A 16,898-nucleotide genomic window follows, 5' to 3' on the forward strand; every position below is an offset into this window, starting at 1 on the left:
TTTAGGATGATTCTCACATTTCAAGGAATACATCTTGAACTGTAGTTCAATTCCCATGCCTAGTATTATCATAGGCGAGTTTCCTTAACGAACACAGAAAGAGAAAATGCTTTGAATAACAAAATTAAAATAAACATCTGACATTTAAAAGGGTTTGGGAATATTAGGCAGGAAAATCAAATTCAGTTGAAGGTGTAAATATCTCATGATCTGAAGGACCAAGTATTTCGGGAAGGGAAATAAATTTTAGGATGATTCTCACATTTCAAGGAATACATCTTGAACTGTAGTTCAATTCCCATGCCTAGTATTATCATAGGCGAGTTTCCTACACATAGGACTCCTCATCCATGTATGCCCTAGCTATATTATACCTCAGGGTAGAGGCAGGGGGAGGGGGACGGTAAGGAGGGGGAGGAGGGAGGGAGCGGGATCGATGGGCAGCTCTCTCTTCCTTCCTCTTCAGTCTTCCCCTCACATAGCAAGTCTCCACATGGACAGGTGGTAGATGTCTTAGCTTACTCGTGCTGACTTCATTCCCTCGCGAGTTAGACCGTGATACATGGGGTGTACAGTCATCATCTGACAGAGTACTAGAGTCGTCTGGGGAGCCACAGTCCTTGGTTCGATCTGGTGTGATCTCACAATGCACTGCTGTGACCTTGCGTAGTGGCGGGTGTGTTGTATTGAACACGGGTTGGTACAGGTCTGTCGTGGAGTAGGAAGGGACAGGCGTGTTTACATATAGATCATAGGGAGGACTGGTTGGGTGCTGGGAGGTGGGAGGGGTACTATATTTGGAGAGGACAAAGGAAGACTTGGGTGTGAGGGGGGTGGGGGGTTGAGGTTTGTTACGTCGTGGTGGGGTAGGCGGGGGATTATCCAGTAGAGATTCCTCAGAGGCACAACGCTGTACCTGGTGGTCAGGCTTGGTATTAATTCGTCTTGACCTCTGTCTGAACCATGCCTGGCGAGAGAAGTTAGGATTCAGTCTCTCCTCCCATCCACCATATACTCTAACATACTCCCCTGTGCTAGGCATGGATAAGGAGGGGGTGACTTCATAGTGAGGACGAGGGGTGTGGAGAGGGTGGGGATGAGTGGAGTGATCATATCCACTGGAGGAGGTAGAACCAGATTCCTCTTCATCGGGAGTGTACAGTTGTGAGTCACTCATTGTTAGGCCTGAGTCTCTACTGGTGGATATACCATCCTTCCTAGGGGGAGGACTGCACTCTAGACTATCAATAGAGGAGTCATCCCGCCTCAGAGCTGAAACAGAACCGAGAAGATGAAATTAAATATCTGATGCAAGGGACACAGACATGTCTCTAATGAGCATAATTTCTTATGCTCACTTCGTGACATATGGAAGTAAGTAATGATGACTTTTGTTTTATTTTTCTGATGAGAAAAACAAAAATTGTCACTTTTAAAACTACAAAAAGGATTGTATCTAAATATTGACTTTAGGCACGTATGAGTTGTATAAGTTAGGAGTGTTAAAATGTGCAAAAACGCGTTTTAGTCAACGTACGTCTCACTTCTCAATTATCGTCACGTAAGGTAGCAGTGCAATAACTCTATTGTGTGTTATTCTATGTTTGTTAGGAATAACATGGCTATTAGTATAGGACTTCACACACGAGAACACTACTAGGAGCATAACCTTTACATCCCGGCTCATAGATTCCATTCTAATAGCAATATTATTTCAACCAAACATCTTGTTGGCCTGCTTCTTCTAGGCAACCAAACAACCAACCAAAAGCTCATCTTTTAACGATTTAACGTAGCATATGACCGAACAACCGATTGATGATGTAGATAGAACGATTCACAGGACTGATGAACAAAGTCTGACTAATATATTTTGTCTCTAATGTATTTCTGTTCGATTTTCAGTCTTTGTCTCAAATGAGGAGTCTAATAAATTAAAGTTATAAGGTAATCCATCACCAACAGATCAACCCCCATGGACGTCTATGATCCATTACCATCACAGTAACCACTAGAGAAACAAAAAAGTTAAAGAATGTCTCTAATGTATTTCTGTTCGATTTTCAGTATTTGTCTCAAATGAGGAGTCTAATAAATTAAAGTTATAAGATAATCCATCACCAACAGATCAACCCCCATGGACGTCTATGATCCATTACCATCACAGTAACCACTAGAGAAACAAAAAAGTTAAAGAAGAAGTTCACTTACAATCAGACTCTTCAGTGCCGGAGTCACGGGGGTCTCCCAGCAAATGTGACACGTGAGGCCGCCATCACCAACAGATCAACCCCCATGGACGTCTATGATCCATTACCATCACAGTAACCACTAGAGAAACAAAAAAGTTAAAGAAGAAGTTCACTTACAATCAGACTCTTCAGTGCCGGAGTCACGGGGGTCTCCCAGCAAATGTGACACGTGAGGCCCCAGTAGAACCTCACAGTTGGTTATCAAACAGTCCACCAGGGCGGGCATCAGTCGTAGGTCCTCGGCTATGGACGGGTTCGAGCCCCAGATGAGGGACGGACCAACACACACGCCGAGGTTGGAAGAGGACATGAGGTTGTGTGCAGATCGTCGGGAAATGTGGTGGAGAACACAGAGGAAGTGAGACAGGAGAATGTAGTTCGCCTTGGGTAACTGCTGCAGAACGCTGAGGAACAGAGAGGGGAGATGGAAATTAATACTGGTGCATATAACCCAGATGTTGACGAGCATCACCTTAATAAAAGATAGATGGAAATCAATACTCAGGCAAATATTTTATCAATACTGAAATTCAAAAGCTTTCAAGTAAAAGGGCGGGATTAATGCCTTGGGCATTCTTTTCCATTCAAACTCTTCGTAGAAGATTAAAACCATCCTTTAGGGCTGTTTGCCCCTACACCTAAGCCTTGGAGTGGGCTTTTTGTGCAAATTGATAATATTCAAATTCAAACCCTTTGTACTTTATTTGAGTCTGGCAAACATACATTACTTTGATAAATATTGTAGGTAGGTGTTAGGGAGGTACCTACTTACATTGTTGCCTACGTGTTCTTTTCCATTCAAACCCTTCGTAGAGGATTAAAACCATCCTTCAGGGCTGTTTGCCCCTACACCTAAGCCTTGGAGTGGGCTTTTTGTGTATGACAAATTGATAATATTCAAATTCAAACCCTTTGTACTTTGTTATTTATTTGAGTCTGGCAAACATACATTACTTTGATAAATATTGTAGGTAGGTGTTAGGGAGGTACCTACTTACATTGTTGCCTACGTGCATTTCGACAAGTTTTCCATTAATTTGAATGAAAGAAAGAAAGAAAAAAGGAGTGAGTGCCTTTCATTTCTAACACAATTCCAATGAATAATTGAAAACAGAGATCGCTTTTGTATTTGTATTGCTTAAATTTTTTGCATTCATAATTTCATAAGAATCATCATTAAAATAAATGGGTGAAAGAAGAAAAAAGGAGTGAGTGCCTTTCATTTCCAACACAATTCCAATGAATAATTTAAAACAGAGATCGCTTTTGTATTTGTATTGCTTAAATTTTTTCAATTCATAATTTCATAAGACTCATCATTAAAATAAATGGGTGAAAACAACGATTTGTTGTCTATTTATTATGAAATAAAGCCATTAACATATTTGGTGTGTCTGACTGATAAGTAAAACAAAACTTTGATTAATCAATGAACATCATCAGATTCATCAGTCATTCATAAGTACCCCTAAATAATTTTCCATTTTAAAAAATTTCCAGTTATGTGAACAGAGTTCATTGTGTCGCAGCTTTTGTGTACAGTGAAAATTTATATAATTTCTTCCAATTTTAGGTGAAAACATTTTAGGTATTCCTGTGACCGATCAAAACACGTAAAGAGCTGGAATTCCAATGCAACGTTAGAGCAAGGTGGCTGAATTCCCTATAAGACCACAGCATAGATAATCTGAAGGACAAGGAACTTACCCTTTCAGTCTCAAGAGCTTGTGATGTGTGTTCGGAGAGTTGAGAGCAGCTCTGTACTGTGGGTACAGGGCCGATGTGAGCAAAGGGTCAGGCAAGGAGCGCAGGAATTCTTTGAATAAGGACAACGTTAGAGCAAGGTGGCTAAACTCCCTATAAGACCACAGCGTAGATAATCTGAAGGACAAGGAACTTACCCTTTCAGTCTCAAGAGCTTGTGATGTGTGTTGGGAGAGTTGAGAGCAGCTCTGTACTGTGGATACAGGGCCGATGTGAGCAAAGGGTCAGGCAAGGAGCGCAGGAATTCTTTGAATAAGGCCGCGCTTACAAGGACAGGCACATGTTCGAAACTAACATCCTCGCCCAGGTCTAACTTCTCCTTGAGTTCACGCACGAGGCGAGCGTTGGCCGATTTCCTGAAGATGCCTTGTGTGAACGGACCCTTGTTGAAGATTTGCTGAAGCATCGCCTGTAGAAGATGAAACAGTTTATATTAGTGTAATCAAAATACAGAGAAATTTTCAAGGTCTGAAATTTGTTTCGTGGTTGGTTAGTGTGTCAGAAATCAATACCTTATCTAACATTAGAATAGACTTTGCTGGGTGTTATTTTCGTTAGACAGCAGAGGACAACTGAAGAGCTGATGGTTGCAACAAATCTGAAAGGGTGCTAAAGCCTCATATTACCTTGAATTCATTTCGGTAGGCGAGAAAATCTACAACACACTACACCTGCACAATCTGTTACCTCGAAGGACTTTGCTGGATGTTATTTTCGTTAGACAGCAGAGGACAACTGAAGAGCTGATGGTTGCAACAAATCTGAAAGGGTGCTAAAGCCTCATATTACCTTGAGTTCATTTCGGTAGGCGAGAAAATCTACAACACACTACACCTGCACAATCTGTTACCTCGAAGGACTTTGCTGGTTGTTATTCTCGTTAGACAGCAGAGGACAACTGAAGAGCTGATGGTTGCAACTAATATGAAAGGGTGCTAAAGCCTCATATTACCTTGACCGTAGAAGGGTGCTTAGCAGTTACCAGAAATAAACCTTAATAAACCCATTCAGCATTAATTGTTATCACTATGCATTTCCATCAGGCAAATGATCTTGCAATTTCTTTAATCCAAAAAAAATCCATCTCAACTTACCGCAACAGGTTTGGGTATGGTATCCCCCTCCATAATTCTGGACAAGGGGAGTCCAAACAGACAGCCTGGATTTTCCTTGGTCAGACTCCGTCGGAACACTTGGCCTAGACTTATCCTTCCTGACTTTTTGGTGCTCTTCTTGTTTTCCTCTAGAGATTTGTTTGAAGCTGAATTCCTGGAAAAATGAGAAATAAAGAGTTGGAGATTGGCTTGGTGGATAGCGCGTCTGCCTTGTAAGCTCTAGGCCGCGGGTTCAATTCCCACCCCGGGCGGATTTTATCCTGAACGGATAAGGTTGGTTACGGATAAGGTTAGTTCTCGGAATGGCTTTCTTCGATTTCGGGACAATAAGACCTTAGCAGTTACAGTTCCCTCTATCAAACATCTCTTAAAAAATCCTTTCATTTCGACTTACCTCAGAATAAAGGCAGAAATAAACCTTAATAAACCCATTCAGCAAACCAACACCCATAAGTTTCTCGTACTTGCTTCTGTGTCATTGAATAATGTTCAAGCCCATTCAGCAAACCAACACCCATAAGTTTCTCGTACTTGCTTCTGTGTCATTGAATAATGTTCAAGCAAAATAAAAAAAAAGTCATAAAAGCTGCTCTACTTTCCTCAGTAATCTCCTCTCTGTTTCATAGTTATATTCAGAGAAAGCTTTACTTTTCCTATTGTTATCCTGCTGTAAAAAACGCCACACTGATTACTCGCATAGTTACCATTGCAGACACGTCAGTTTACGGCTTCCAATTTAATGTTCAAGTTAGCACCTATGGGTTAATGTGGCAATAACTATGTACGAGCGTTATCACTATGCTTACAATATCCAGTATGTGAATATGGCCGCAGGCTAGGACCGCATGCTTCTATCAAGTCGTTAAACTGTCCTAAATAGCTGAGGTAATGTGCCCAAGTCCTACTGCTATGTGTGTGCTAGATCAAGTAGGTAATATGGTAGATGACTTTTTATCTCATGGCCCTACTGTACGGCAGATTGCAATGGTCATTGCGAAATCTGTCATTCGTGTAGAAACAATTCTTTACGATGCAATTGATTGTGCACATGATGGTTTGTGTAGACCTAAAGTACCTAGTTACAGCTAAGGAATGACAGAAATATGGATAGAGGCTCGTATAAATAATTGGTAGAGGTTCAGGAGAAATAAGATGAATGTTCGAAGAACCTGTACCTATCTAAAACTCACTACAACATATTACAAACATAATATTATATACAATGACACACATCACGAACATACCTGTACAACTGTACATAGGTAATGTAATTTTAAATGGACGATCAATACATGAGTCATATTCAACCTTTTAGAGATTCGGAGTGAAGATTAAAATCCTTCCCTAGCGACTATTTTGTAGGAAAAAAGGTACTTACAGTACCTAACGTGGAAATTATTACTTGCTAGTTGCTACCAAAATAAAGTACCTAGTTACAGCTAAGGAATGACAGAAATATGGATAGAGGCTCGTATAAATAATTGGTAGAGGTTCAGGAGAAATAAGATGAATGTTCGAAGAACCTGTACCTATCTAAAACTCACTACAACATATTACAAGCATCAAGCATAATATTATATACAATGACACACATCACGAACATACCTGTACAACTGTACATAGGTAATGTAATTTTATATTGACGATCAATCAAGCATAATATTATATACAATGACACACATCACGAACATACCTGTACAACTGTACATAGGTAATGTAATTTTATATTGACGATCAATACATGAGTCATATTCAACCTTTTAGAGATTCGGAGTGAAGATAAAAATCCTTCCCTAGCGACTATTTTGTAGGAAAAAAGGTACTTACAGTAACGTGGAAATTATTACTTGCTAGTTGCTACCAAAAAATGTAATGGAAACTTTCGACACTCAAATGTCATTGCTTTATTTTGACGTCATATCGCAGACAGACATCTGCTAGACTTACATCAGGCTTTGATAACACTTGGGTGTAATCAGATCATATTTCTATACCCACGTGTAATAAAAAGCCGGTAGCCGGTCTTACTGCTTGTTAGCATTCCATTTTTTTTGTAGGATTTCTAAAAAATGTAAATTTGACATCTCCACTAATTCAATACAGAATATGGGAAATTGGACAACTCCACTAATTCAATACAGAATAATATGGGGAATTAAACACTCCACTACCCAGGTATAGTTCAGTACACAATAATGGTAGGTATCTATGTTTGACATCCCCACCAGTTCCAAATGGCTCATTCCCTGAATTTGCTACTCCCCGACCCCTTTATTTATAAGACTGTCAAAACTCCCTTGAATACCATGAAGGATCTTGGCCTAGCGCATCAGGCTTTGATAACAGTTGGGTGTAATCAGATCATATTTCTATACCCACGTGTAATAAAAAGCCGGTAGTCGGTCTTACTGCTTGTTAGCATTCCAATTTTTTTTTTGTAGGATTTCTAAAAAATGTAAATTTGACATCTCCACTAATTCAATACAGAATAATATGGGGAATTAAACACTCCACCACCTATAGTTCAGTACACAATAATGGTAGGTATCTATGTTTGACATCCCCACCGGTTCCAAATGCCTCATTCCCTGAATTTGCTACTCCCCGACCCCTTTATTTATAAGACTGTCAAAACTCCCTTGAATACCATGAAGGATCTTGGCCTAGCACTCGTTAGCATTCCAATCTTTTTGTAGGATTTCTAAAAAATATAAATTTGACATCTCCGCTAATTCCGTACAGAATATGGGAAATCAGACATCTCCACTAATTCAATACAGAATATGGGAAATTGGATAACTCCACTTAATTCAATACCGAATATGGGGAATTAAACACTCCACTACCTATAGTTCAGTACACAATAATGGTAGGTATCTATGTTTGACATCTCCACCAGTTCCAAATGGCTCATTCCCTGAATTTGCTACTCCCCGACCCCTTTATTAGAAGACTGTCAAAACTCCCTTGAATACCATGAAGGATCTTGGCCTAGCTATATTTACTGTTGTCCAACTCCCACCACATCTACAACAAGCAAGAGGTTCTCCACTCATGACCTCATTAGAAGACCCCTAGAGCTAAAGAGTTTACAAGCAATTTATTACAATCTAAATTGCTATCAAAACTCCTTGAAGGCTTAATTAATATGGATTTTAATTAAATAATTCTCTGATTAATTTTATAAATCAATTATCAAATTTGATTATTAGTTTCAATGACACTGCTGAAATATGTTTGAAAGGTACATTAGAATTTATTACCCTGTTATCGACACCAATTTTAATGGCTTGTCATTAAATCATCTTGATGCCATTCTCAAATTGTTATCACTAAAGAATTTTTCAAGGTATGAAATTTGTTTCATGGTTGGTCAGTGTGTCAGAAATCAATACCTTATCTACCATTAGAATTTATTACCCTGTTATCGACACCAATTTTAATGGCTTGTCATTAAATCATCTTGATGCCATTCTCAAATTGTTATCACTATGCATTTCCATCAGGCAAATGATCTTGCAATTTCTTTAATCCAAAAAAATTCCATCTCAACTTACCGCAACAGGTTTGGGTATGATATCCCCCTCCATAATCCTGGACAAGGGGAGTCCAAACAGACAGCCTGGATTTTCCTTGGTCAGACTCCGTCGGAACACTTGGCCTAGCCAATTTCTTTAATCCAAAAAAATTCCATCTCAACTTACCGCAACAGGTTTGGGTATGGTATCCCCCTCCATAATCCTGGACAAGGGGAGTCCAAACAGACAGCCTGGATTTTCCTTGGTCAGACTCCGTCGGAACACTTGGCCTAGACTTATCCTTCCTGACTTTTTGGTGCTCTTCTTGTTTTCCTCTAGAGATTTGTTTGAAGCTGAATTCCTGGAAAAATGAGAAATAAAGAGTTGGAGATTAGCTTGGTGGATAGCGCGTCTGCCTTGTAAGCTCTAGGCCGCTGGTTCGATTCCCACCCCGGGCGGATTTTATCCTGAACGGATAAGGTTAGTTACGGATAAGGTTAGTTCTCGGAATGGCTTTCTTCGATGTCGGGACAATAAGACCTTAGCAGTTACAGTTCCCTCTATCAAACATCTCTTAAAAAATCCTTTCATTTCGACTTACCTCAGAATAAAGTGACACCTCGCCAAAGGATCGTGGATATTGTTGCAATGGTCCAGGTCAAACCCTTCTTCTGCAGCCAGCCCATCTCGTAGACAGCTCAGCTTGATGGCAAACGGTCTCTCGTGTCCAATCAGAGGATAGGGGGCTTCATCTCGAGCCGTCTTCACCCATAACTGGAACTGACCTCCGTCTAAACCAAGCTGGGCTAGGGCTGCCTTGATGCATCCTTTGGCTGTCTCCTCTGGACCTACCATGAATGTTTTGCACTGAAACAGAGACACGGTCATCATGAGCATACATTGTTAACTTGGTCAAACGGAAATAACGTACTAAAAATAAGTCTGTAAAGGTGTGTCCAAACATAGTGGCCGTCGATCGACGAGGTGAATCTGCGTTGTCGAGGCAATGTGGACGGTTCAATCGACATCGGTCGTCTAAGTGTGGAAACACCTTTGGAGGTAGTAAATATAAACGGGTCTGACTAGTTTCCTTTTCTCCACAATCTATATTCAACAAGCCCACTTACAACAGCTGAACCATTTTTTAACCTCTGTACTCAACTTTTCTTTTAATTGACATCGGTCGTCTAAGTGTGGAAACGCCTTTGGAGGTAGTAAATATAAACGGGTCTGACTATTTTCCTTTTCTCCACAATCTATATTCAACAAGCCCACTTACAACAGCTGAACCATTTTTTAACCTCTGTACTCAACTTTTCTTTTAATTATTCGGTATCGGACTTAACAGTGGTATTCTACTTGTACTCACTACTGTGGGTAAAGATACCTCAGTTTTTACCTTACGCCGCAACACCCACAACAGACTTGGTTTTCAACAATAGATTTGCCTTATTAATTACAAACAATATTACAATAAGTGGAAAAGTACATACATTACCTACAAATAAGTACCTACCTACATACACTACATACCTACATTGTTTATTCTTCGTACCTACGATACAATATTTCCGCGCTCAATTGTATCTTGGGTCCCTCTAGGTATACGTATCATTCTGTAGGTACAAATAACAGCTATTCAAATGTCTTTTCTTCTTTTTCCCCATAGAAGTAGGTACTGTGTTTCTAGAAGAACTTACATATTCAATGTTGGTGTTGTGGTCAAAGTAGATGACTTGAATATTGGTGGACGCGGGTTCCTTCAGCCTTTCCGTAACTAAAACTTCATTCAGTTTGGTCCACCATAGATCTCGGGAAGCTTGCGTACTGAAATCAGAAGAAGAGAAAGGTAGAAATTAGCTACCTATATAGCTTTTCGTAAAAAAAAAAAAAAAAATGGGGATAGCAGATTCTACCTAGTACCTAGGAAAGAAGGAAATGAGCATAATTTATTATTATGCTCATTTCGTGACATATTATGGAAGTAAGTAATGATGACTTTTGTTTTATTTTTCTGATGAGAAAAACAAAAATTGTCACTTTTAAAACTACAAAAAGGATTGTATCTAAATATTGACTTTAGGCACGTATGAGTTGTATAAGTTAGGAGCGTTAAGGTGGGTCCATTATTTTAGTCACTTTCCCTTTCTCAGGTAGTTATCTAAATACTCATTTGATCACGTTTCCAGGACCGAAGAGCCACAGTAGGTACCTCACCCATATTATTGTTATTGCTCTCTTTTTACTCGGAATTTTCAGTCAGAAAAACATTGTTTTCGCGGAAAAGATCGTGTCATCTTGAAAAATAAAAATAGGTATCATTAAGGTGGTACCAAAAAAATATGACCTTTGCTTTTTTGAGTCACCTGTAACCCATCTAGATGACCTGTGTTCTGGAATAATGTGCATGAGAACTACAAAGAATTGCAAAGGTGTGAAACAACATAATCAACAGGGGTTTTACAACGTCAAATTTCAGAAGGACGAGGAAAAAGTATTCAATATTTGAGGAGGAAAAAGTGATCCTGATTTCTTCATTTGCCGACTTCTTACCTTTTTACCGAACCAGATGCAAACCCTTCACGAGTCGGTCGGTTTCATTTTTAAGCGATTTGCCTTGCTTGTTGATTTGGTCTTTTCAAACCGCCAAAAGTGTCAAAATGCAAAAGAAGCAGTTTGAAACACTACCAGAATTTTGCTAACAAGTCTGTTCTAATGGTCAGCAAGCCGACTGTTTGAAAGGGATCAAAACAAGGCGAAATGGTATCACACATTTGGTGACCAAGGCGCGGTAGTCTTTGAGTCTGAACACAACTTCGGTGTACGTGCTACATAATCAATTATTTACATTTTGCTGATGACAGATTGACAGACATCACACCGCATTGACGTTGACGACTGGTCGCATAATTTTCTTTAGTCAACAGAAAAAACCCCCGATATAATTTCATAAAGAAGTACACTGAGCATGTATCAAGAAGAACAAAAAACATAAAAAGCACACACGCAGATTTTTAGAATTTCAGATGAAATTAATGAAAAGAAAAGGCCGACAACCTACTCTATGTTGGGGTTAGAAGTACACTGAGCATGTATCAAGAAGAACAAGAAGCATAAAAAGAACACACGCAGATTTTAAGAATTTCAGATGAAATTAATGAAAAGAAAAGGCCGACAACCTACTCTATGTTGGGGTTTCGATGCTTTTTCCTGCTTAGAAAGCATAATTTCGGCGTCTAAAGCCGCATTTTCAATCTGGGTGGTGTGCAGGGCTTGTCCCCAACATTACGTTCAGGAAAATAAGAGCTCCACAAAGAACGTAGACTAGAAAGATTCTTGATATCCCTAATGGCCTTCGAGCACTTTCTACTGGAATGTTTTTGAATTCGCAGAACTACATAAAACTTTGGTTTCAATCTGGGTGGTGTGCATGGCTCGTCCCCAACATTACATTGAGGAAAATAAGAGCTCCACGAAGAACGACTAGAAAGATTCTTGATATCCCTAATGGCCTTCGAGCACTTTCTACTGGAATGTTTTTGAATTCGCAGAACTACATAAAACTTTGGCATTCCTCGAGACTCAGAAAAAAGGACATCAATAAAATTCACATAACACCAAATTAAGACGAAAAAATATGTAAAAAACACTTAACTATCGGGGTTTGTGTGCAGAAAAATGTAAAACACAATTCTGAGAGCGTCCATTTTAGAAAGCATAATTTCGGCGTCTAAAGCCGCATTTTCAATCTGGGTGGTGTGCAGGGCTCGTCTCCAACATTACATTGAGGAAAATAAGAGCTCCACGAAGAACGACTAGAAAGATTCTTGATATCCCTAATGGCCTTCGAGCACTTTCTACTGGAATGTTTTTGAATTCGCAGAACTACATAAAACTTTGGCATTCCTCGAGACTCAGAAAAAAGGACATCAATAAAATGCACATAACACCAAATTAAGACGAAAAAATATGTAAAAAAAACACTTAACCATCGGGGTTTGTGTGCAGAAAAATGTAAAACACAATTCTGAGAGCGTCCATTTTTATGCGCATCTCTTGAAGACGCTCATTTTGGCCTTAAAGACCCTCTTTATGGATAGGCATCATAAAATCCTTTTATATTCTCTTAGGACACCCTTCTAACCTTCAGACAGACCTCGAGACTTTCAGTCTTATTGAATAAAAGATAAAAAGCTTTGCAATCAAAATGTTTTATCATATTCTTATTTGGATAATAGGATTACCCAACCTTTTGGATTGGAATGTTCTTGTGAGTAAATAACTCGATAATTCAATCGTCAGACAGACCTCGAGACTTTCAGTCTTATTGAATAAAAGATAAAAGCTTTGCAATCAAAATGGTTTATCATATTCTTATTTGGATAATAGGATTACCCAACCTTTTGGATTGGAATGTTCTTGTGAGTAAATAACTCGATAATTCAATCTGATTTGATCACGTTTCCAGGACCGAAGAGCCACAGTAGGTACCTCACCCATATTATTGTTATTGCTCTCTTTTTACTCGGAATTTTCGAAAAAGAGGTTTTCTTACAATATCTCGTTTCCGGTAATTTATTTTTATGAACTATGAATTAGAAAGCTGTTTGTATTAACAATTCTGAAAGCGTCCATTTTTATGCGCATCTCTTGAAGACGCTCATTTTGGCCTTAAAGACCCTCTTTATGGATAGGCATCATAAAATCCTTTTATATTCTCTTAGAACACCCTTCTAACCTTCAGACAGACCTCGAGACTTTCAGACTTATTGAATAAAAGATAAAAGCTTTGCAATCAAAACGTTTTATCATATTCTTATTTGGATAATAGGATTACCCAACCTTTTGGATTGGAATGTTCTTGTGAGTAAATAACTCGATAATTCAATCTGCAGAAATCCACTCCAAAGTTTGATGATTGTAATACGAGTACGTACACATATCTATTTATTTAAAATATTCGTAAATATTTTATGCTTTTTCTCGACCATCCCATGACACAATTTATTGACTTTGCATAAATTATTTATTACTTCTCTAGATATAGGTACCTACTTACAAAGACATATGAATAAATGTACGGATAATTTACTAGAAAAGGTACCTACATATAAGGTATCTAGGTATCTACTTATTAAATTTATAGGTAATATTAAATAAATTATTATTATTCATAAATCCTTAACATTATTTATTTTAATCCATGAATTTCATTACGGATTTAAATTTACGTAAAGCGTGGACAATAGCAAACTCCTAGAAGGAAATATATGATGGTTGGCTCCCCACAGGGAAATAATGGAGGCAAAGAGTTGAAAATCATTCCGTCTTATTTTCAAAAGGCAGTGGAGTATGAGGGCATCTTTATTGGGATCAAAAAAGTCAATAGTCTCAAATGATTTCATAAGCAATAGTTTGAGGTTGAATTTTATTTACCTAATGTCACTACAGCTTTTATTTATAAAGGTAGATTCATCATTAGAAAAATAGAAAAGCAACGTAATTTTGTAACATCCATAAAAATTATGTAGATAGGTACAATATGAACATTAATATTTCGAGCTAAACACTTACAGAGCTAGTAAAAGTCTCATTTATACCTATTTAATGTTTGAAATTTTATGTTTCAAGATGGAAATAAAATACATTTTCCTATAGTTACCTGCTTACCATATTTACCTAATGTTACTACAGCTTTTATTTATACTTAAAGGTAGATTCATCATTAGAAAAATAGAAAAGCAACGTAATTTTGTAACATCCATAAAAATTATGTAGATAGGTAGGTACAATATGAACATTAATATAAATTTCGAGCTAAACACTTACAGAGCTAGTAAAAAGTCTCATTTATACCTATTTAATGTTTGAAATTTTATGTTTCAAGATGGAAATAAAATACATTTTCCTATAGTTACCTGCTTACCTATCTGAATATAGGCAACTTATCTACGACACTATAGGCTGTATAGGATAATAGGTAACCTGCGTGTAAAAGTATCTAGGCGTTATTACAGAATCCAAGTGCTAACTTTTTTAATTGAATAAATCTAGTGATACTCACCTAATAATATATGCCAGAATGTTATTGCCTATAAAACTTATTTACAATTTAATATGTTGGATTTTTTTATTACACGTACGATTTCAATGCAATAATATTATTTTGTATTTGTTTTTTATGTGTGTTAAAATATTGCAGAGTTACAGGCCGTTTACATACCTACATTGCAGATTCTTCATACCTAGCACTAGCAGGTACATAAATACATACATATAGGTGTTATTTTTATAACGATAATGTTTTTATAGCACGCGTCCTGTTTTTATTATACGAGGTGTCAGTTTACTCAATGTTTTTCATAAGCAGAAACTGGGCTAAGCATTCAACTGTCCACAGTACAACCTTACTATTCATGTCAACCGAAGTGCATGGGATTTTGTAGTTCGAACATGGTTGAGTTCATTTCGGTAGGCGAGAAAATCTACAACACACTACACCTGCACAATCTGTTACCTCGAAGGACTTTGCTGGATGTTATTTTCGTTAGACAGCAGAGGACAACTGAAGAGCTGATGGTTGCAACTAATATGAAAGGGTGCTAAAGCCTCATATTACCTTGACCGTAGAAGGGTGCTTAGCAGTTACCAGAAATAAACCTTAATAAACCCATTCAGCAAACCAACACCCATAAGTTTCTCGTACTTGCTTCTGTGTCATTGAATAATGTTCAAGCAAAATAAAAAAAAAGTCATAAAAGCTGCTCTACTTTCCTCAGTAATCTCCTCTCTGTTTCATAGTTATATTCAGAGAAAGCTTTACTTTTCCTATTGTTATCCTGCTGTAAAAAACGCCACACTGATTACTCGCATAGTTACCATTGCAGACACGTCAGTTTACGGCTTCCAATTTAATGTTCAAGTTAGCACCTATGGGTTAATGTGGCAATAACTATGTACGAGCGTTATCACTATGCTTACAATATCCAGTATGTGAATATGGCCGCAGGTTAGGACCGCATGCTTCTATCAAGTCGTTAAACTGTCCTAAATAGCTGAGGTAATGTGCCCAAGTCCTACTGCTATGTGTGTGCTAGATCAAGTAGGTAATATGCTAGATGACTTTTTATCTCATGGCCCTACTGTACGGCAGATTGCAATGGACATTGCGAAATCTGTCATTCGTGTAGAAACAATTCTTTACGATGCAATTGATTGTGCACATGATGGTTTGTGTAGACCTAAAGTACCTAGTTACAGCTAAGGAATGACAGAAATATGGATAGAGGCTCGTATAAATAATTGGTAGAGGTTCAGGAGAAATAAGATGAATGTTCGAAGAACCTGTACCTATCTAAAACTCACTACAACATATTACAAGCATCAAGCATAATATTATATACAATGACACACATCACGAACATACCTGTACAACTGTACATAGGTAATGTAATTTTATATTGACGATCAATACATGAGTCATATTCAACCTTTTAGAGATTCGGAGTGAAGATAAAAATCCTTCCCTAGCGACTATTTTGTAGGAAAAAAGGTACTTACAGTACCTAACGTGGAAATTATTACTTGCTAGTTGCTACCAAAAAATGTAATGGAAACTTTCGACACTCAAATGTCATTGCTTTATTTTGACGTCATATCGCAGACAGACATCTGCTAGACTTACATCAGGCTTTGATAACACTTGGGTGTAATCAGATCATATTTCTATACCCACGTGTAATAAAAAGCCGGTAGCCGGTCTTACTACTCGTTAGCATTCCAATCTTTTTGTAGGATTTCTAAAAAATATAAATTTGACATCTCCGCTAATTCCGTACAGAATATGGGAAATCAGACATCTCCACTAATTCAATACAGAATATGGGAAATTGGATAACTCCACTTAATTCAATACCGAATATGGGGAATTAAACACTCCACTACCTATAGTTCAGTACACAATAATGGTAGGTATCTATGTTTGACATCTCCACCAGTTCCAAATGGCTCATTCCCTGAATTTGCTACTCCCCGACCCCTTTATTAGAAGACTGTCAAAACTCCCTTGAATACCATGAAGGATCTTGGCCTAGCTATATTTACTGTTGTCCAACTCCCACCACATCTACAACAAGCAAGAGGTTCTCCACTCATGACCTCATTAGAAGACCCCTAGAGCTAAAGAGTTTACAAGCAATTTATTACAATCTAAATTGCTATCAAAACTCCTTGAAGGCTTAATTAATATG

General features: G+C 38.1%; 1 protein-coding gene across 4 annotated transcripts in view; it reads right to left on the reverse strand.

The window, feature by feature from the left end:
• Window positions 1–227: 227 nt before the first annotated feature.
• LOC103512169 (rho GTPase-activating protein 20) overlaps window positions 228–16,898 on the reverse strand; it is an 88,989-nt gene continuing 72,318 nt past the window's right edge. For 3 of the 4 annotated variants that reach the window (XM_026825729.1, XM_026825731.1, XM_017445294.2), the window contains 6 exons: window positions 10,350–10,476; window positions 9,251–9,516; window positions 8,836–9,010; window positions 4,154–4,425; window positions 2,370–2,656; window positions 228–1,272 (listed from right to left, as the gene is read on the reverse strand). In XM_026825729.1, the coding sequence (XP_026681530.1) occupies window positions 329–1,272; window positions 2,370–2,656; window positions 4,154–4,425; window positions 8,836–9,010; window positions 9,251–9,516; window positions 10,350–10,476 (2,071 nt within the window). In that variant the 3' untranslated portion in view covers window positions 228–328. Of the gene's footprint in view, window positions 1,273–2,369; window positions 2,657–4,153; window positions 4,426–8,688; window positions 8,793–8,835; window positions 9,011–9,250; window positions 9,517–10,349; window positions 10,477–16,898 lie in introns of all 4 variants that reach the window. The other variant, XM_026825730.1, reaches the window with a different exon arrangement.

This window comes from Diaphorina citri, unplaced genomic scaffold (assembly GCF_000475195.1).
Source record: "Diaphorina citri unplaced genomic scaffold, Diaci psyllid genome assembly version 1.1 scaffold803, whole genome shotgun sequence".
NCBI lineage: Eukaryota > Metazoa > Arthropoda > Insecta > Hemiptera > Psyllidae > Diaphorina > Diaphorina citri.